At 33.5% G+C, this 22,507-nt stretch overlaps 1 protein-coding gene across 5 annotated transcripts in view; it reads left to right on the plus strand.

Moving 5' to 3' along the window:
- RSRC1 (arginine and serine rich coiled-coil 1) overlaps positions 1 to 22,507 on the plus strand; it is a 355,005-nt gene that overhangs the window by 325,459 nt on the left and 7,039 nt on the right. For all 5 annotated transcript variants that reach the window (XM_072959887.1, XM_072959884.1, XM_072959896.1 and 2 more), the window contains one exon: positions 15,410 to 15,516. In XM_072959887.1, coding sequence (XP_072815988.1) covers positions 15,410 to 15,516 — 107 coding nt within the window. The remainder of the gene's footprint in view (positions 1 to 15,409; positions 15,517 to 22,507) is intronic.

Below are 22,507 nucleotides of genomic sequence, written 5' to 3' on the forward strand. Positions count from 1 at the left end.
AAACATAGTATTTGGTTCTCTAATTCATGCTGTTTGGCCCATTGCTACTTTACAGCAACTTTTCAGGATGGTTGATAACCTTTTGGACCAGATCAGATTCTCTTACAGCTCACAGCTTTGCAGTATCTCTGACTGGACAGCAGAGAAATAAACATGTTCTCCCTTACAGTCAACATATGGAGGAACAAATAAATTTGTTTTGTTTAAAGAAACCTTCCTTCAGTCATCACTTTTAAACAAAGACTTTTTGCAGTGGGTAATTACTGTTTGAGGTAGTAACTGGCGCTATGAATGTGTTTACTACACAAGAATTTTATAGAGACAGCAGGGATACATTGAAATTTATCCTTTAAATCCATTTTCTGACTATTTTGGTCAAATGGTTTTCTGACGTGTTGGACAATAATTCTTTCCGGGGACTTGTTTTACTATCCAACTAATCACTGTCTCATTGCTTCTGGATTATTGACCTCTTATGTCCATCTGGCTGCCAAGATCAAGCCTTGAGTCAGCCTGTAAAAACTCTTCTTGAAAAAATTGTGGATTTGCAGTGGTTTCACTTTCAAATGTTTATTTTTAGTGCTAATATTGTTATATGATACCAGTTTTGTGATTATTAAATGAGTTCAAGTAGGCCTGTATATGATGTGTGTATATATAAAATTTATATTTTTGTCAGTCTTAGTCTTCATGATTTGGAGTTATGTTCCTACTTTTTTTTTTAACTTAAAATTTACCTCTATCCAAAATCACTAATATTCCCTGATTGTTTCGGTTACAAACTGGCAAATATACGTTAAGAGGTTTATACATTTTTCCACTTGTGTGAACCTATTATACATTTTTTTATGCTCAGATTTTGAGATCCTACAGAATGATTGCTACCAGCACTGCCATCTCCCTGTTGCCAAAGACCACAGATCTTTAGAACACCAATCTCGGGAGTTCTAGATGTTCAAATAGTAACTACTATATATAAAATAGATTAAAAAAAATTTCTTCTTCATAGCACAGGCAATTATATTCAATATGTTGTAATAGCCTATAATGAAAAAGAATATGAAAACAAAAAATATATGTATGACTGAGACATTATGCTGTACACCAGAAATTGACACATTGTAAATGACTATACTTCATTTAAAAAAAGAGAACACCAATCACATATTGGTAGTTGATGTGGACCCATAAGAATTAAAATGTATGAAGAACAGATTGCTCAGAAATTATGTTCGTATGGTTAGAGATTATGCCTTAGAGCCACTGTCCTCTCACACTGGGCTGTCACTGGCAGATCTGCATGTGAAGCTTAGAACTATCGTAAATGTTCTTTTACCATCTCACTTTCCTTTCTTGTCCTGTCCCCTTTGCTCACATCTTCAGAACCCCTTGCCCTACCGTATTCCCAGAGGTTAGCCTCCACGCAATCCTGATCTTTCCCTCAGTTCTTCATCTTCCAAATCTATCTTTCCTGTAGGGCCCTGTTCTCTTCTGTGGAACAAAAAACTCATCTCTGCTAAACTGCTTCTTCCTACCAGAGATCATATTTGCGCTTTAGTAGATACCGTATCTTGACTCTGAAGAGAAGATAGGAATTTAATGGGAATACTTGCTTAATATAATACAGTTAGTTGTGAAGCTAGAACTTAGAGCACTAATTTTAACAGTCATTTACTTCACCTGTAAATACAGCTGGACTTGCCTATTATTTTGCAACTTTATGACTTAAGGCGTTGTGTTTGTCATGAAAAAAACACAGAAGCGAATGAATGGTTAGTATTAATATTCTTTGTTCCTATAGCTGATTTCCCTCAGAGTCAGAGAGGAATGGGCTAAAATATGTATCTCACTTTCCATTTGTTAATTCCTTTATTTCTTTATATTTTGCTCCTCGTCATATCTAAATGTCTCTCTGTTTATCTCAGTTTAGTGTGGAAATGTGGGGATTGGATATGATTTGCTTTCTTGAAATTGTAATGCATTAGAAACAGATTAAAATCATGGAAACTTTTCTCCATTTTTATAAATGTTATTGATGTGAGATTTCCAACTTAAATGTTTGCTACACTGTTTTTTCTCAAAGTAGAATTTAAAAATCAAATCATTAGGCTATCTCACCAGAATATTTTAATTGAAAACATTATACAGCTATGCAGGTATTCATAGCTCTGACTTACTGTCATATAATTTTCATAGCATTGTTGAGATTTCAGTCCTATCCAAAGTAAGTAACTATAAATTAAACCAAATAAGAATTATATGTAGTTCTTTTTTTAACATTTTTTATTGATTTTTAATCATTTTACAGTGTTGTGTCAAATTCCAGTGTAGAGCACAATTTTTCAGTTATACATGAACATGTATATATTCATTGTCACATTTTTTTCTCTGCATGTATAGTTCTTGATACAGCTTGACCAACTGTATTTCAACATATGAAAACAAACAACCCATCTTAAATGTTTAATATAGATAATGTGGCACTTAAGGCTTTTCTTGAAAAAAGCCAATAATTTTACTTGCATTTCTTTGAAAGGAAAAACTGTAATGAGACAAAGTATTGGCAAAGTGATGAACCAATCAGAGAGGAGATTGTAATTACAGACTTCAGAGTTTAGTTTAGGATGTGTATGTATGTTGCTTCTTAAACGACAGTTTGAGGAACAGAGGTTATTCATCCATAAACAGAGTTTCTCCATGTAGTTCAGACTCTCAAACATGCACTCACTCTTGGTTCTTTACACTCCCTGAAAAATTACCTCTTCTACTCATCTGCCATTCTCTTTTCTCCCTTCTGATTTTTCTTTTATTTGTTATACCTGGCCCCCAAAAAGTTATACCTTACCATCATCATTTAAACTATTATCTTTTTCTTTATAAAATAACACAAATGCAGCTCAATTTTTGACTCTAAAGTCAGAAGAAATAAAAATTTACCATAGTAGATCTAGTTGTGATAAGTAACATTTTTACAACTTGATCATTTCCCAAAAAGTATTTGTAAAGTTGATTTAAGTAATTGGCAATAGTTTTCTTTTCTTGGTTTAAATATTGTACCTAACAAACTAATATTTGGAGAGTGTCTAATTTTATTAATCATTTGTAATTCAACTCACACCTAGAACTGACTTTCATTATAAATTATAGTTTGCATCCTAATGCTAAAATTCAACATAAAGCACTAGGAGCAAAGTTTCTCCTAAGAATCAATTTTGTACAAAATTCAAATAACAATAATTAAAGCAATTTAAAAAAAAAAACTAAAGTCAAATGATTTACATTCCCTGATTCCAAGACATACTATAAAACTATGGTAATCAAGTATGTAGATTACTGTGAGGATAGACATATAGGTAAATGGAACAGACTAGGGAGACCAGATATCAACCCTCACATATATGACAGATTAATTTTCAACAAAATTACCAAGGCAGTTCAGTGGAGAAAGGAAAAGTCTTTTCAATAAATGGTGCTGAAAAAACTGCGTATCCTTATGGAGAGAAATGAACATTGACCCTTATCTCACAAATGTACGTAAGAATTAGCTCAAAATGTATTATAGACCTAACTACAAAAGCTAAAATTATAAAACTTCTAGAAGAAAATGTTGGATCTTTTTTGAATCTTTGCAGTCTTGAGGTAGGCAGTTTTTTTTGATAGACGCAAAAAACACAAACTACTTTTTAAAATGGTAAATTGGCTTTTTTTAAGTTAAAAAGTATTGCTCTTTGAAAAATACCATTAAGAACAAAAGGACAAGTCACAGAATGATAAAAGATACTGGTGTGTTGACAAAAGATGTACATTCAGTATAGATAAAGGACTCTTAAAACTCAGTAATAATAAGAAAACCTAATTAAATAATGAGCAAAAGATTTGAACACACACTTGAAAAAGGAAGTAAGTGCATTAAAAATACTCAATATCATTAGCCATCATAGAAATCCAAAGCTACCATATAATCTAGCCATTCCAGCATTAAAGATTTTCCCAAGAGAAGTAAAGATGTATGTCCACACAAAAAATTGTGCATATATGTTATATAGCAACTTTATCCTCAAAAGCCAGAAACTGGAAACAACACAGATGTCCAGTAACAGGTGAATGGCTAAACAAATTGTGGGTATATTCATATAATAGAATTCTATATGCTGTTATAGAATTGTATTTGAATTATATATTCATGAAATAGAATTCTACCAGTAATTTTTTAAAAAATAGATAAACCCAACAACATGGAGTTACCACAGAAATATACAGAGTGAAAAAGACATCAGACATAAATGAGTATACCATTTAAATAAAATTCCAGGAAATAGAGACTAATCCATACTGGCAGAAAGCAGATTTGTGATTGTCTGGGGTCGGGGTACAGATGGAAATTGGCCACAAAGAGGCACAAGGAAACTTTTGGTGGTGTTGGAAATATTCTGTATCTTGATTTTGGTGTTGGTTACACAGGTGTATACATTTGTCAAAACGCATTGTATGCTTTACATGAGTATAATTATTACACATAAATTATACCTTAGTAAAGCTAATTTTTAAAAATTCAATTTGAAGTATTTAGTAGTTTCTTTAAACCTTATAATTTTATATGCTACACTTCATTAATATTATGACAAAGTACTCTGCTTTTAAGAAAGAGAAATTAATATCTTCTACCATCCACTACCATTCTTCCTATCCCATCTCTGTTTAAAAGGTCAAAATTGTATATATACTCGTTAATATAAACTTGATATATACTTGATATATACTTGAAATAAGCATATACAGTCATAACTATTCATTATGTAAGGTTATCAAGGATTCAGAGGCTAAGGAGCCACCTGGTACAGTGGGAAGCACACAAAAGTTGAAGTACAAAGACTTACACATCCCAAATCAGTTTCTTACGGTTATCTTTTAAACGTTGAGAGTGTCAAATATCCAAATCTAAAAATGGCGATACTGTTTATTACCAAACATTATGTCTATTTCAGTGTCAAATGAAATAACAGATGCAAAGGCACTTCGTAAACACAACAAATCCTTGTACCTACCCACTGTACAGTCAGCTCATAATTACTTGCAAATAAAATTCTAAACAAAAGTTTCATCTTGCCACAGATACTGAGAGGGCAAAAGATGTCACTTTCATCCAGAAATTTCCAGCACCAATGTAGCACCTGGCAGATATAGGCACTAAGTACATGTTGGCTGAGTTAATTTCAGTTCTTATTTCTGAATCCCTGAATTTTTTTCAGTATGTTCAGGGAAATTAAAATATTTGGACCCATAGACTATTTTCTCTATGCTTATGATCCCAAACAGAAAATGCTTATAAGAAGAGATATTAGAACTCATAACTTTTATACTGAAAACTTTAATGTTTCAATATATGTTAGGTACCTATTTGCTTCTGACATAAAGGAATGGATTGCAAAAGACTTGAATTTAGGCTGTCCTGGCCTAACAAGTCCTCAAGAGAATCAAGTCCTTGAAGAATTGAGCCTCATTGCTTCTAATACATGTGTAACTTTCTATTAAATATGATATCTAATAAAGAACTAGCCATGAAAGGAAACATACGAAGTCAGACTGATCATCACATTTGAGCCATTAAGAAGTTAATTGTTCAAAGCACTTTTTTTTTGGTAGAAGACTCCTGAAATAAACTCTCTACTCCCTACCACAATCCTAAAGTGTTAGAGGTAGAGAGCAGCTGTGCAACTCCAAAAAGTGACTGGTCTGACACCAAAACCAGTGTTGACATTTTCCCAATGTTTTATTTTATTAATCTTAATGCCACACATGCACCCTTTCTCTAGGTAGTGAATGGCCAGAAAGTACAGCTTACAAACAAAGGCAAAACCATTTGGGCTGATACAAAGAAGAGAGTTGCAGATTTTTAAAAAATCTCCTCTGCACCTAGGAATGAGCATAATCAGTGCTTTTTGAGGACTATAAGGAGAGTATGTCTTTTCACTTTCTCTGGGATGGAGGACTGGATGGATATGCTGTCTCTAGTTTCAATATTTGTCTCTGGAAATTTTGTCTTTTCATTTTACTATCATCCTTTAATAAGCTGGTGCATTCACTTTGCAAAATATGACTATGGAGTTATTATATACACTTTAAACACACTTTTGGTAGATGGTTCTTTTGATCTTCCAGTACTCTTCCTTTTCATCTCATTAATTTTCAGGTTTCAGCACAGGTGTTTTTAAAATAAGGATTTAAACATAAAAAAGTAACTCTAGATAAAGAACTAAAGGCTTTTGATATTTCATAGTTATTCTTTCTGTTTTTAGTAGTTTTTTGACCCTTACAAATGTATGTAATAGTTAGCTGCTATTAATATTCTTATCTTCTCTAATTTGTCATAAAAATTATAACTTTAATATAATGATGCATTACAGTTTAATCATCAGAAACTATAATAATATCTTGATATTGAACCCAAATTACAATATGAATATATGAAATCTTATTTTATGTTAACATCTATGTTTTTGTAAAGTATGTGGTATTTGTGTGTGTGTTCATTTATTTTAGATATATTTTAACACATTTATATGTTCACAGAGATTTTTATATAGAGGCATTGAAAAACAGGCATAGTCAGTCATGGGTGTTCGTTATATATATAGGTTATTGGCAATGCAAATATATAAAAGGTAGAAGAACCTAGTAATTGCCTTTAAGATCAGAGCACAAAGCATTAGTTTGGATTTTACAAGGCCAGCCAGCAACAAAAGAGCAGTAATTTATGAGCTCAGCGTAAAAGAATAGCATAATTGCATTAAAAATTAATGCTAATGAACACTAAAATGGGGAAGGTGGTTATGATGAAAGTTTGTATTCATCTTCTCTGGTTTGAATGATGGCTAGTGGCTTGATTAATGGCTTAATTTCTATCAATTAGCGGGGAAAAATCTCCTGCGAGACAAGGGTAAATTGAGCATTGAATTACATATCTTGCTTTTGTGTGCTAAGAAAAAAGAGCTGCGTATCTCTGATATTAGCCACAGTGACAAATGTGGTGTGCCCTGCGATGTCTGCATTAGCTCTCCTGACAGGCGAGTTGTGTGTGGTTATGGGGTGTTTGGAGATGGCTGGCAGACAGCATTCACTGCAAGTTCCTTAGAAACATTCAACTCTCCCATCTCCAGAATTTTAATTAGAGTCAGTAAGAATTCTGGAATTAAATTGGACAACAAATAGCAACTTCAGAGTGTATTCTGCCCTGTTAATCTGGTATACCTCCAATTATATTCCTTTCTTCTATGCTATTAAAATAAGGAACACTTCCAGTCACATTTACTTTGTTGAAATTATTATCTCTTACAACTATTAAAAGTGGATTTGACTACCCATGTTTATGACATTTGAAACAAGCATAAGACAATAACCTGTGTAGTTGGACTGCATAGGGGTTACTGGTTTAGCCAAATTCTCAGAAGCTAGTTTTTTGTAACAGCAGTTGATGCACAATAAATAAAGAATAGCTCTAACATGGTAATTTATTACTCAGGTTGTCTTCAGGCTTAAATGAAAGAATGATGGGTTTTCTAAAAACTTTATTTCTTTTATTCATCAATAAAGGTTATCAGAATGTGACTTATTCACGTATGAAAAATTCTGCAAATACACATCTGTAATCTAGCTCGACAATGTCAATAAGTCTAAAATAGTGTATATGGCATGTCCTCTACAAATAAAGCTCTGTTGTATTTTACTGAATGAATAAGCATTAAAATGCAGAATAAGGACAATACCAGGAACATTTGTTATTCTAGTAAATAGATGAGAAGGAAGAATAAATGATACGTTGCTTGGCAGGTCTGGGTAAAGAATTTATTGACTAGGAAATAATGACTGGATCACAATTCAGGGATTGGATCTCACTTCTACCACCAACTAGCCATGTGGCCTTTGTCAAGTTACTTAGCCTCAGTTTCTCATCTGTACAGTGAGAACAATAAAAGTACCATCTCTCATGGTTAAGATAGTTAGATGAGGTAATCCATGTGAAGTGCTTAGCACTCTGTCATAAATGCAAGCTTCTGTTACCACTATGATTACTACTTCTGCTATCAGAACAGCTCATCTGGCCTTTTTAACAACTCTTTAAATGAAAAATTAGCCTCTTTGACCTTCCTCACTAAAAAGGCATTCCAGATACTGGTGATCAGAACAAGTGTTTTTAGCCTTAAAACACTACACTAATACACGTTTGCTTCAAACATGATTTCTACCACACGGCTACCATTTTAGGGAGTGTGTTACTAGACATCTGTTAGGAAGGGACAGGATCTCCCATGTGTTGAGTCACTGGAACCTGGAAAGGCATGTATCAGCAAAGCACTACTTCTTCACTCACCCTGCAGCATCCCGTGAGTCAGGGTGGACTCCAGTGTCCTGGTGTGTGATAAAGGTCAGCTGGGCCTTTGTGCCTTCTCAGAAATGTGTCCAGGCCTGTCCCCTCTTCCAGTCCTTCCCACAGTCTTGCCAGCTCAAGGGTGATGCCACAAGAGGTGTGAACTAAAGCTAATTACTTCCTGGCTGAACTCAAAAAAGGTTGCCTACTTAAACCATATGGCCAGATTAGGAGGTTTATATACAAACTTTTAGCCAACTTCCACGTCTTTAGTACGATTACTAAGTTAGCACTCTAGTGTTATTCCTAGTAATAGCTACCAGTTATTAAGTGCTTTTAATGCTTCCACAACCCTATGCTGAAGCCAGATTTTCATGGCGTGCTTCTTCATATGAATCTTCTCTGCTGAAACCACCATATCAGGGAGTTCTTTCCTGGTTTCCCCATCTGAGACAGCCCCCCTTTCTCCTTTGTAGCCCTCTGCTCTGTTTTCCTTGATATTATATTGTTTATTTACATGTTTATTATTCGTCTCTCCCATTGAAACATAAATTCTATGAGGGAAAAGACTCTTATTTGTTTCTAAACCCCAGTATGTAGAGTAATGCCCACTACACTGAATGTGCTCAGATATTTGGAAGGAGGACAGGAGAAAGGGAGCGAAAAAGGGAGGGAGTCAACCTCTCAACCATCCTATGATATTTAAGCTGTTATCCCCATGCCACAGAGGAGAAAACTGAGGCCATCTTAAACCCACTTGCCCAAGATCACAAGGCTAGTAAGGAGCAGAGACAGGGTTTAATCCAGATAGTCTGAACCCAGAGCTGTTAAAGCTATCCACTTAATGACATTTAATTTCTTAAATTATACAACTTGTAATTTGACATTTTCCCCCATGAAGTTTTTTTTTAATGGTTACTGTAATGCCCTTTAACTTGTAAGTTTTCAACAAATAGTTATTGACTGCTTACTAAATAATAGAGCACACCATACTAACTCCTGGAAGTGACACAGAAGAGTACGTCCCCTCTAGCTGGGGAAATGAGGCTTTTGCTCATGAAGAGATGAGTATCAGTGCAGGGTAACATATGCTGAAAGCCAAATGAATTATGGAAGAGGCCCCTTTTCTCACAGGTGGCGAGGGAAGTGACAGGGAGGATTCAGAAAAGGTAAGAGCATTCTAGGTGAGAGGAACTAAATAAGGTGGATTTTGAGTGGATTTTCGATACGGATTTTGCTTTTTTCATAAAACCTAGCCTGATGCTCAGTTCATTTGCACTTATTAAAATATTAAAATATCTATCACAAATTCTTCACTGGTTCAGTCATATTAAAGTAAGTTATTCCTATTACTTAATTTGATACGGAAAGTAGTTTGTTGTAAGATGAGTCTGTCTTGGACCCCATCCAAGGAAGGTTGTAATCAGAGACCCTCCAGGAGCCTCATTGACATATATAACTTGGTACTGTATCATAAGCTTTCAGAACACTAATAGACAAGCCACATTCTTCCTAAGAAATTTTCTCATTTTTCAAATTATTTGTGATACCAGTTCTGGAAATTTGTGCCCAGGGATGTGGGATTTATGAACAATCTTAAACTGTTAGAGTTGGGTGGATTTCTAATATATACTTTGTATGCTTTATGAAAGAAACTTATTTAAAATATACTGTTTTAAAGGGAAAGCAGTGGCTGTGATTCATTAAATTTGTGTTTGTGAGATATTGTTTTAACTTTAGAATTCCAAATAAGCTTTATGAGATGTTTTATGTTTACAGATTTTAGTGAATAGCCACCTTTATTTACTTATTTATTGAATGGCTGGTTTGTTATTGTTTGCTCTTTTTTTCATTCTTATAAAGCACTTGAAGATACATTTCAAAGACTGTTTTGTTTTCAGTGTCTGTAGTGTTCTGTAAAAGGGAATTTCACAGATATTTCCATTCTTGACTAAAATTTTAGTTAATTTAAACTGAAAATAAGGTATTCTTTTGTATTATTCATATATTTGTTGCAGTGCTATTAGTATATAAATATCTCCCTCCTTCCCCGGGAGAGAAGAGTAGCATAAGTAATTCGACAACTATGAAGCCAACTGACCCAAAGTCTTTGTAACATAAAATGCATTTTAACTTTGGGGAAATTCATAAATTATTAATACTCAAAAGGAGTCATTTGGAGATGAGATTTTCATGTGTTAAGATACCTTTCATAAAACTTATGCTGTCAGTTAGTCCATGATTACATCTTGGGTTATAATGCCATCTGCTGGTCTCAGCCTAGCATTGCTGCCAGAGAGATTGCCTTGTTTGTAATCTACAAATGGTGTACAGATTAAAATTTTGTCTTTTCAAGTGGAAAGTTTTATTGCACCTTATCATCTTTATTTATTAATCTTTAACTTGTGTACCATTTGATAATATTTTAAAAGAAAATTCTATAAACCTGTTATGTGAAATTGTCAAATAACTTGAAGTGGCAGGTGAGCCTAATTTTTATGACATCAACAATAACTAATAAAATACTTGATTTTAATTTTTCATCACAAAAGGAACAAAATAATTTTCCATGCAGTGAGTTAGTATTGAATTCTTTAGTCTGTAGTGACTTAGATTTCTGACTCCGTTATTTTTCCTTTTACTATGAAGTATGTATCCCTTCTACAGACATCTTGCAAGCAAACCTGTGGAAGTCATTTTGTTTATCAAAAAGAATCAAGTGCTAATAGATACGTTTACTTCATGTTTACCATGTTAATGTTTAGAAGGATCCTGTAATTTTTATTCTCCAAGTAACTTGTCTTTATTTTTACCTCATAACTAATGAATATAAGATACTTTGTATGCTAGGCATTCATGCCAAGCATATAAACAGTAACTAGTTTTAATTCATATTCTTCTTAGTCTTAAAATTGGTACAGAATTTTTAAATGACAAATTGACACATAAAACTTAAGAGCCTGAATTTAAAACAATTTACTGTATATTATTGATGCGTTTTATTCTGCTTCCCAAAATGACAAGGTTATACTGAAGACATACATTTGTGGACATTGATCTTAGAATTTTGAGTATGAAGCAATTTAAAACATTTTTTATGCCTATTTTCAGACAGCACGGAGCTGAGCTATTTATAAGGCTGCAAATATAAATCTCCCATGAATCTTTCCAATTTTAATTTAAATATCACACTGTCTAATTTAAATATCACCAGTAAAATGGTTTTCCCACATTGAAAGGTAAAAGCTATGTTGGTTTATTTTCATATTGTAAGTCAGGCAGACAGCCTTTCCCCTGTCTGCCCTGTCACTTCGTTAGTCCTGATGTGATCTTTAAAGAAACACAAAGATAATGTTTTTCTCTGATCTTTCTCCTGCCTTTCTTCATAATTTCTCCGGTGCTATTTTGTTAAACACACTGGCCCTTTGGCCAGCTTCTATGATAACAGTTTTATCTGTATTAGGAGCTGGTTATATGCCCCTATTTAAAGCTACAAACATTGCAAGCTTCAGACATCAAGTACTGTTTGTGAGCTCACCTCTGACATTTAATACTAATGATGCGCTTTGTAAATCCAAATGAGAGAATATGTTAGAGAAAAAATCCAAGGGTCCAAATAGTTGATATATATGAGACATCATCCTGAAGTCAGAAATACTGTCTTTTGGTTGGGAACTAATGATTGTGAAATAACAGTGAGACTACTTAAGACCTACAGAAACAAATACGTTTTCATATGGACAAGTTAAAGTTAGATTACCTGGAATGGTATCCATTACTATTTTCCTCTACTATATTAATACTCTTATACATGTAACTAGTAAAAATATTATCCACCGGTATGGAATGTGTTAATATTAATAAGTTAGCTGGGCAAAGAGTCTGTTCTCATTTTGCATGCTCAATTAGTGCGTTGCATAATTAAAATCCACAGGAGCTTTTATCCTAAAGCATGTGAAACTATTTGCTCCTCCATGACACTCTGACAGTGCCTGCTTTTATGTAGGAAAATATATTCTTCCAGAGATGAGAGTGTTGGCTCTGATGGCTCTTATGTCCAAACTTTCCATGCATGATTTCTCACATGAGAAAAGACTGGTTACAGCTGTCAGGGATACATCTTCAGAAGCATTGTCTTTCTCTTAAATAAACTGGAGCTTGCATAAGACCCTCTAATTAAAATTTGTGATTGGCCAAACATTGAAACAAAGATTTTTCATAAAATGTTAATTTTTATTAAATGTGTTTAACCAAATTTCTTTTCATACTCTCTGTATCATTTAACATTTTCAGCTTAGTATGTAAAAATTACTTTGATGCAAATAACTCTACCTTGTTAAACCAGTCATTACAGTTGTTTCTTAAAATGTAAATTCAGTTATTATTAATAAGATGAGATAAAATCTCATCACTTTTAGATGCCTTGGCTTGGCATACAGTGTCTCCTAATTCAGCTGTGTATTCATTTCAGCTTAGACCAAGAGTTTAAACAGGATGTAAACTGTAATGTTGCATCTTCCCTGCCCAGCTAGCATATAGAAAAAAGAACAAAATGACATATGCACGTGGCTCTTTATTAAAGCATTAATTATAAATGCAGAGGACTGGGAACAATTCAGATGAGGCATTGGTAGGAAAAAAAATCCTAAAACCATAAAATAGGTACATCTGTTAACATAGGATGAGGAAGTCTCTATACTGCTATGGAAGACATTGTTAAGTGAGAGAAGTAATGTATGCAGGAATGTATACTGTGTTAGTTTTGTGTAAGAAAGAAGAGAGTGTATACTTATTTTTAGAAGTAAGCGATGGAAGGATAAAAGTTAAAACCTAATAAAAATGGTTACCTATGGACTGGGGGAACGGGATTAGAAGAGGAAACTTAGACTTCTCTGAATGATGTTGTTTTACTTTAAAACCATGTAAGTGCTTTGTGCAATTTAAAAAAACAAACATTAATCATGAAGACAAGAGGACAAAACAAGATCTAAAAATCAAAAATAAACTGAAATAAATAAACCTAACTGTGTATCAAGTTGGTAGCATAATCACATGGAGAATTATTTCAAGTGACTTTAGAATATAGTCTATAGTGCGTTGGCAGTTCATCAGTAGAGTAAATCCTAAAATCAAAAATCATAAAGAAATGTGAAACTGCATTAATTCATCTTGTTAATAGTAATATTTGTCTTGCTATTTTGAAACAAATACATGGTCAACTCACATACTAGGAAAAGCAAGTAAGTACTTTTGATCATATCACTAAGGCCTAATATTCTTCGAGTAAGAGAAAAGATACACAAATATAAGAGATTTGACTAAAAGTCCTTTAATCCTTAATTTGGTTGGTTGTATCAGCATGAACTCATATTAACTTTTCTCTTCTAAAAATGTGTGTTTCCTGTCCCACCCACTGAAAATCTCAGATGCAGATTTTCAACAAACACCCCTACTGCCCAGGTCATTGTCTCTAAATATCATTCCCCACTAAAAGGAATCCAGACCCTTTGGAGAAATGGCTAATTTCAAGTCTAAGACAGGAATTGTACAAGATGATTCTGGAACATATTATCACACCTTAACAAAGGAGATCATATCAAAAGGATGCAGGAGCCAACTTGAAGAGGCTCCCACTACCCAAAGGGAGAATCAAAATATGAAAATGATTACCACGGACTGAAATAACATTAAATATGTAAATATTCATGAGCTCATAATGGTCATATTTAGACCAAAGTTGATAAAGGGGAAGAATTAAATATTTATTCTGCTTTTTCCTGTGCAGATTATATTTTATAGTCTCAAAATAGTCGATGAGAGAAGTTCTTCATTATGTAAGAATCAGAGCAAATAAATGTAAGACAGATAATAAAATTAGAAAAAAATCACTGTTCTGCAACGTCTAGTAAAATAATGGATGTGAGCAACACGCATTTATGTCTGCTAAAACCATTAAGTGAAAGGTTGATAGAGAACTTTATAATAGGGTGAGGCTGACATCACCTTGGACTCACTCATCAATCTTAACATCATTAAAAAGTAGGAGAAGTGCATCTTGATATGATGTAGTAGGAATTACACAGCATCACCCATGATATGTTCTTGACCCAAAGAAATTGAACCCAAATCTTATCCCTGTCTAGATAGAACTACTGGTTTACACAAAATATGAAGGATAGAAGAACGTGTTAAATGACATCCCAAGGATAAAATCAGCCAAATCCAGAATGTAGAAAATTGTAAAGGCTAACTGATACATTTTCTTCAGTAAATAAATGACAATGAGAGGAAGGGATGGTGGACTGTAAGTGTAAAAGGGATTTAAGATACATAACCTACTAAGTAATATATGGACCTTGTTTGAATCCTGTTTCAGACAAACCAACTGTAAAAAGACTTTTCTTGGACAATCAGTGAAAATTAAACATGGACTATGTAAGATGATATTAAGGATTTATTACCAATAATGTTAGATGTAAAGATGGTATTTCAGTTACGTTGCTGGTTTGTTTGGGTTTTTTTTTTTTTCTTAAGCCCATAACTGAGATACCTACTAAAATATTTAGGGGTAACATGGCATGATGTCTAGGATTTACTTTTAATACTCCAGGTTCACACACAAAATTGAAATGGGCATGGATAGATTAAGAGTAAGGGAAAATTAATGACTATAGAAATTGGGTGATGGGTGCAGATGGACTCATTGTGCTCTTAGCCCTTTTATTTGTATTTTCATGATAAAACTGAAAAAAAAGAAAAAGTAAAGTCCTCCTACAAGATTAACCCAGATTATCTTGGATCATTATAGCAGTAGCTTCTCAGCAATGTTTTAGATTTTAGGTGAGAATCTTAGTGTATAGGAATGTTATATTTATGGAGCTCCAGGGGGAATAAAGTTTCTATTATAACTTAAATATAACGTCTTTTTTTTTCATCCAGGTAAATCTCATAAGTCATAAAATTCATAGAAAGAACATTGCCTAGGCATAGTGTTGTTAACAAGCTTACACCAAAATACACTGACATTAAACCCTCTTTTTTTAGACCAAGCCACCCTAGTAGAACAAGTAAAAAGAGTCAAAGAAATTGAAGCCATTGAAAGTGATTCTTTTGTTCAGCAAACATTCAGATCAAGTAAAGAAGTCAAAAAGGTAAGTTTTCATTCAGGCGTATGAATAAGCCTTTAGATTCCAACTGAAGAGATGCTTTATTAATGGATTTTACTTAAATGTGAGTGCTTCTTCTAATAAAGAGCTGAAGTAGGGTGAGAGAATGTCACCTTGTTATTGAGAGAAAGAATGAATCAGTGAGAATCAGTTCAAGTTTAACTTGTTTTAAAAAACTAAAAATGTATCAGATGCCATTTTTATTTTAAAATTCACTGAGAAGACAAAGTAAAATGTCAACATGATAGTTCTATAATAGAAATATACTGCTATATGAACATATACAGTTCTTTTTCAAATGTGTACATCTACTTTTTGAATTGACATTGCTAGAGAAAAGTTAGAAAAGAGCTTTAATAATAAAATTATTACCCAAGTAGTATCATATATTTATACTCTTCACCCGTATGGGTATCACTTATTCAGCTTTAGTAAAAGCAGCTTTGATTGTTATTTTATCTGTTGAATATTTCATGTATTCTTTCAGTCATTATCAGGGTTGCTTTCTGGAATTTGTACTCATTTAGTAGAAAAGGGCTATCTACTGTGAAATGTATGTATTTCTTAATAACATATATATAATGAAGGCATAGTATAGTTACCACTTATTCAAAAATATTCTATATCCATAGATATATTAATGACTATAGTATTCTACTTATCAATGTATCATAATTCATGTATTTTTTCTCTGATAGTAGTATTTAAGTAATTGTAAGTTTGGAAGTATTACATACATGTTTGTAGATATCCATTATTACCACCTTAAGTTAAAATTTTCAAGATGGAGTTATTTGTTAAAGGTTAATATCTTTTATTTTCATGTATGTTCCCAAAGTCATTCTCCAAATATGTACCAATTCAAATTCCACCCAGAAGTGCGAGGTAATGTCTTCCTCTCACATTGATTAACACCAAGTGTTAGACTGTTTTCTGACCTGATAGGTAAAATTTGACTTTTTGTTGCTCCATTAGCATTTCTTTTGTTACTAATGAGATGAACGCCTTTTCAGTTGTCATATACATTTTAAAATAATTCATTCTGGAGACATGGATTAAGCATGTGCAGCATACCAGGCACACAGCACTAGACAACCTTGGTTAATCCATGGTCTCTGCCTTTTTATTTTGCTAATTCCATTTGAACATTTTGTAGTTTTCACCATAATGCCTAAAAAGTGGAGCTATGAAATGGACGTTCATAAGTATAGTTGCCCATTTTATTTGATATCTTACTCTTACACAGAAAGAGGTCCTTCATATATCCTAATAGAATTGTAATTTATTTTGAAATTTGCTTTTGTAGTATTTACTTTCTGGAGTTCACCCTGACTTTCCAGTTCTCACTGGACACACTTAAGATAAATTAGCATTTTCTTTCCATGGAAATATTTATTCTTCTATCGTTAATACACTGGCTTTTCTTCTAAACAACTTTTTCCCATTTGCTATTAATTATTAATGTAATAACTTATTTTTTATTTCGTTCCTCTCCTCCAAGATGCTAACAGTTCCTCCAATAACTAGTAAAATTGGCAGTGAGCAAGGAAATTGATCTAAACCCTGCTTGATATAATGGAAAGAGTTTCAGCTTTGCACTCAAGGAGATCTGAGTTTCAATCTTTTTTTTTTTCATTACTTTTTTTAATTGAAGTATAGTCAGTGTACAATGTTGCATCAATTTCTGGTGTATAGCATAGTGTTTCAGTCATACATATACGTGCATATATTCCTTTTCATATTCTTTTTCATTATGAGTTACTACAAGATATTGAATATAGTTCCCTGTGCTATACAGTAGAAACTTGTTTATCTATTTTATATATAGTAGTTAGTATCTGCAAATCTCTAACTCCCAATTTATCCCTTCCTACTCCTTTTTCCCCTGGTAGCTGTAAGTTTGTTTTCTATGTGAGTCTGTTTCTGTTTTGTAAATAAGTTCCTTTATATCTTTTTTATTGGAGTCCACATATAAATAATATCATATGGTGTTTTTCTTTCTCTTCCTGGCTTACTTCACTTAGAATGATGATCTGCAGGTCCATTCATGTTGCTGCAATTGGCATTGTTTTATTCTTTTTTATGGTTGAGTAGTATTCTGTTGTATAAATATATCATAACTTCTTTATCCAGCCATCTGTCAATAGACATTTAGGTTGTTTCCATGTCTTGACTATTGTAAATAGTGCTGCTATAAATAAACACTGGGGTGCATGTATCTTTTCAAGTTAGAGTTCCCTCCAGATATATGCCCAGGAATGGGATTGCTGGATCATATGGTAAGTCTATTTTTAGTTTTTTGAGGAATCTTTGTACTGTTTTCCATAGTGGCTGCACCAAACTACATTCCCACCAACAATGTAGGTGGGTTCCCTTTTCACTATACCCTCTCCAGCATCTATCGTTTGTGGACTTTTCAATGATGGCCATTCTAAGTGGTGTGAGTTGGTACCTTGCTGTAGTTTTGATTTACATTTCTCTGCTAATTAGTGATATTGGGCATATTTTCATGTGCCTATTTGGCCATTTGTATGTCTTCACTGGAGAATTGCTTGTTTAGGTCTTTTGCCCATTTTTGGATTGGATTGTCGTTTTTGTTGTTGTTGTTGTTGTTGTTATTGTTATTAAGTTGTGTGAGCTATTTGTACATTCTGGAAATTAAGCCCTTGTCAGTTATATCATTTGCAAATATTTTCTCCTATTCTGTAAGTTGTCTTTTTGTTTTGTTTATGGTTTCCTTTGCTGTGCAAAAGCTTGTAAATTTAATTAGGTCCCATTTATTTACTGTTGCTTTTATTTCTATTGCCTGGGACTGCCCTAGGAAAACATTTCTAAGATTTATGTCAGAAAATGTTTTGCCTGTGTTTTTTCTTCTAGGAGGCTTATAGTGTTTTATCCTATGTTTAAGTCTTTAAGCCATTTTGAGTTTTTTTGTGTGTATGATGTGAGGGAGTGTTCGAACTCCATTGACTTGATGCAGCTGTCCAACTTTCCCAGCACCACTTGCTGAAGAGACTATGTTTTCTCCATTCTATATTCTTGCCACCTTTGTCAAAGATTAATTGACCGTAGGTCTGTGGGCTTATTCCTGGGCTCTCTGTTCTGTGCCATTGATTCATATGTCTATTTTTGTGCCAGTGCCACACTGTTTTAACTACTGTAGCTCTGTAATATTGTCTGAAATCTGGGGGGATTATTCCTCCAGCTTCATTCTTTTTTTTTTTTTTTTCAGTATTGCTTTGGCAGTTCTGGGTCTTCTGTGATTCCATATACATTTTAGGATTATTTGTTCTAGTTCTGTGAAAAATGTCCTACATAATTTGATAGGGATTGCATTAAATCAGTAGGTTGCTTTGGGTAGTATGACCATTTTAACAATATTAATTCTTCCAGTCCAAGAATGTGGGATATCTTTCCATTTCTTTAAGTCATCTTTAATCTCCTTAATCAATGTTTTGTGGTTCTCAGCATATAAGTCTTTCACCTCCTTGTTCAAGTTTATTCCTAAGTATTTTTTGATGCAATTTTAAAAGGGATTGTTTCTTTACTTTCTTTTCCTGTGATTCATTGTTAATGTAAATAAATGCAACTGATTCCTGCATATTAATCTTGTATCCTGCTACCTTGCCGAATTCTTTTATCAACTCTACTAGTTTTTGTGTGCAGCCTTTATGGTTTTCTATATATAGTATCATGTCATCAGCATATAGGGACAGTTTTACCTCTTCTCTTCCAATCTGGATCACTTTTATTTCTTTTTCTTGTCTGATTACTGTGGCTATGACTTCCAGTACTGTGTTGAATAGAAGTGGTGAGAGTGGGCATCCTTGTCTTGTTCCACTGAGTTTGAATCTTAACTCCTTTACATCATACCGTGATTTATGGTCTCAAGCAAACCTCTTAACCTCTCTCTAAGCCTGTTTCCAAATTCATAAAGTGGAGCTAAGAATACCTACTTTTTACTTTTTTTTTTAACATTTTTTATTGATTTATAATCATTTTACAATGTTGTGTCAAATTCCAGTGTAGAGCACAATTTTTCAGTTATACATGAACATATGTATATTTATTGTCACATTTTTTTCTCTGTGAGCTACCATAAGATCTTGTATATATTTCCATGTGCTATACAGTATAATCTTGTTTATCTATTCTACAGTTTTGAAATCCCAGTTTATCTCTTCCCACCCCCTGCCCCCTTGGCAACCACAAGTTTATATTCTATGTCTGTGAGTCTATTTAATGTTTTGTATTTATGCTTTGTTGGTTTTTTTTTTTCTTTTTTTAGATTCCACATATGAGTGACCTCATATGGTGTTTTTCTTTCTCTTTCTGGCTTACTTTACTTAGAGTGACATTCTCCAGGAGCATCCATGTTGCTGCAATTGGCATTATGTTGTTGGTTTTTATGGCTGAGTAGTATTCCGTTGTATAAATATACCACATCTTCTTTATCCAGTCATCTGTTGATGGACATTTAGGCTGTTTCCATGTCTTGGCTATTGTGAATAATGCTGCTATGAACATTGGGGTGCAGGTGTCATCCTGAAGTAGGGTTCCTTCTGCATATATGCCCAGGAGTGGGATTCCTGGGTCATATGGGAATACTTACTTTTTAGAGTAACTAAGGATTAAATATAAATATCTAACATGGTTCTTGATCCATTAAATGTTTATTTTTCAATAACATACTTAGCATCTAAATTATTTGCTATCTAAGGACATTCTATAGACTATAGTGCTTGAAAACTTCTATGACTGTAGGTGCTCAAACTATCTTGAGTATAAATACCTTACTCTGCTTAACGTTTCTCTAGCATGCCCTTTATTTTTCCAGCGTCTCCATACTCACCAGTTAGACAGACCCCGTGCTGAGAAATACAGCAATTCGTTAGATATCTGGTTTCACCTTTAAAGTCTTTTGAAATTTGTACATGTAATAATATCTACTTGAATTCTAGGATTAGTAATGTTTTCACCTTCTTATATTCCCTTGAAAAGTTTTAAAATATTATTTTCTATAGCTGTTAATCTTAAGATAACTGACTGAATTCAAGAGAAAAACTCTTGTCCCCACATCTATAATAAAAACCCTATATAACAAAACCCATGGGACCAATATAAAAAAAATTTCACATCATCTCATTAGAGGGACCACCATTATTAATTATTTTAATAATTAGTTTTTGTTTGCTTTAGGTTTTAATGCTAAGTTGTAATTTACTCACCTTCAGTATAGCTTTTCTTGTGCTTCTAATTCAGAAGCCACCATTAGGGATTGAGAGGAATAAGATAGAATAGGAGCCTCTTCATTTTGTAAGCAACCTTCACAAATATGTGTGAGAGAAACCCACCTTCTGTTTCAACTGTTTTTTAAAAAGAGGTTCCCCTTAACAAGAATTCATAGAAAGATAGAAAATCAACCTGGAAAACCTAGAACTGACTAGTTCTAGATTAGATACGTATGACAGAGAAGCAGAAGCAGCCTAGAAATGTTAATGCAGCACTGCAAATTGAGCCACTTAGAAATGTATTTAGTTAAAATATTTAACCAACACTTTTATTTCTTTCCTCTAAAATTCAAACCAAATTGCAGTATCTCTTGGATTTAGCAATTAGAAATCAGTGGTCAAAAGCATGAGATGTAGAGTGAGACCTGGAACCACTTTCTGATTTTGCTATTTACTAGCTATATACGTCCTTAAACTACATAATAACCTCATGCAACCTTGGCTCTCTTTTCTTAAAATGGGGATAATACCCATGGCAGAGGCTTTTGTAAGGATGAGCAAGATACTTTACCAAAAGCAGTTAGACTCGCACCTGGCATACAGCAGATACTCGGAAAGTAAAAGCTATTATACTACTGCTGTTCTTGCTGCTGCCCCACCTCTTCTCCTTACTGAACACTGAACATTTGTCTGTGGCATCCTTAAGAGGAATTGTAGATAAAAGGATTCCCATTTTGACTGGCCAGAGATTATTTTACGTGATTTTTATGATCTGGACTCTAAAATTCGCCTTATTTGAGACTTGGTAGCCTACTGTATTACCAAGCAAATAGTTAAAAATTACTTTCCATAGTAACTTACTGGTTTCATCTAGAGACATCAGCTTTGGACCAGTTTGTTTCAAGATAGTCATTTGGAAACGTTAAAGCACTAAGCAAATGACATAAAACAATGCTGTTTCCTAGCCCCACTTTTAAAATACATTTAAAGAACTTAAAATAATGTTGGCTACCATTAATCCTTACACATGTAGTACTTATAATTTACCTAATATCCTAATAACTGTTATTTATAGCTGAGGAAGCTGAGGTTTAGCAAATTTTATAACCCTTGGTCAAACTGCTAATAAATAATAGAAAGCAGTATCCAACCAAATTTATCCAACTCCAGAGCCCATGTTTTTCCTACTAATCAAACATCTCTCATAATTGTGAACTCAACATATATTGCCTGTTGAAGTATAAAGAAAGCATGCATTAGAGTGACCGCAGCAGGGAAATATGCTAAAAAACCTCAGAAGATGGCATTTACCTTGGTGAATGTACAATAGTATAAAGTATTAGCCGTCTAACACTGGACTTTATTAGTCACCGCATTTCAAAATGATCAGAAGAGCAGTGATGGGTCAACAATGAATAAATTCACACTTGACTGTAATATAAAACAAAGGACCAATTTATTAGTTTAGAAAGTGATATCCCTTTCCAGTACTAAAATATCTGTGTCTGCAGTATAAGGTGAAGGATTCAGGATGCCCAAGAAGCTGAATTATTTATCAGGAGATTACTTAGCAAAAGAAGGTAAATTATCCTGAGGACCATTTCACCCAGGTCATGGGGAGATGTGATGGGCTATCCCTGATGCATAGCAAAGACTAACTCTCTTGAGGACTAAATTATGACCCAAGTTTCAACATCCTTATCTCCTGGATAGTTCTACATGCATTGGTATAAAGTTTGTATCTC

This window comes from Vicugna pacos, chromosome 1, assembly GCF_048564905.1.
Source record: "Vicugna pacos chromosome 1, VicPac4, whole genome shotgun sequence".
Taxonomy (NCBI): Eukaryota; Metazoa; Chordata; class Mammalia; order Artiodactyla; family Camelidae; genus Vicugna; species Vicugna pacos.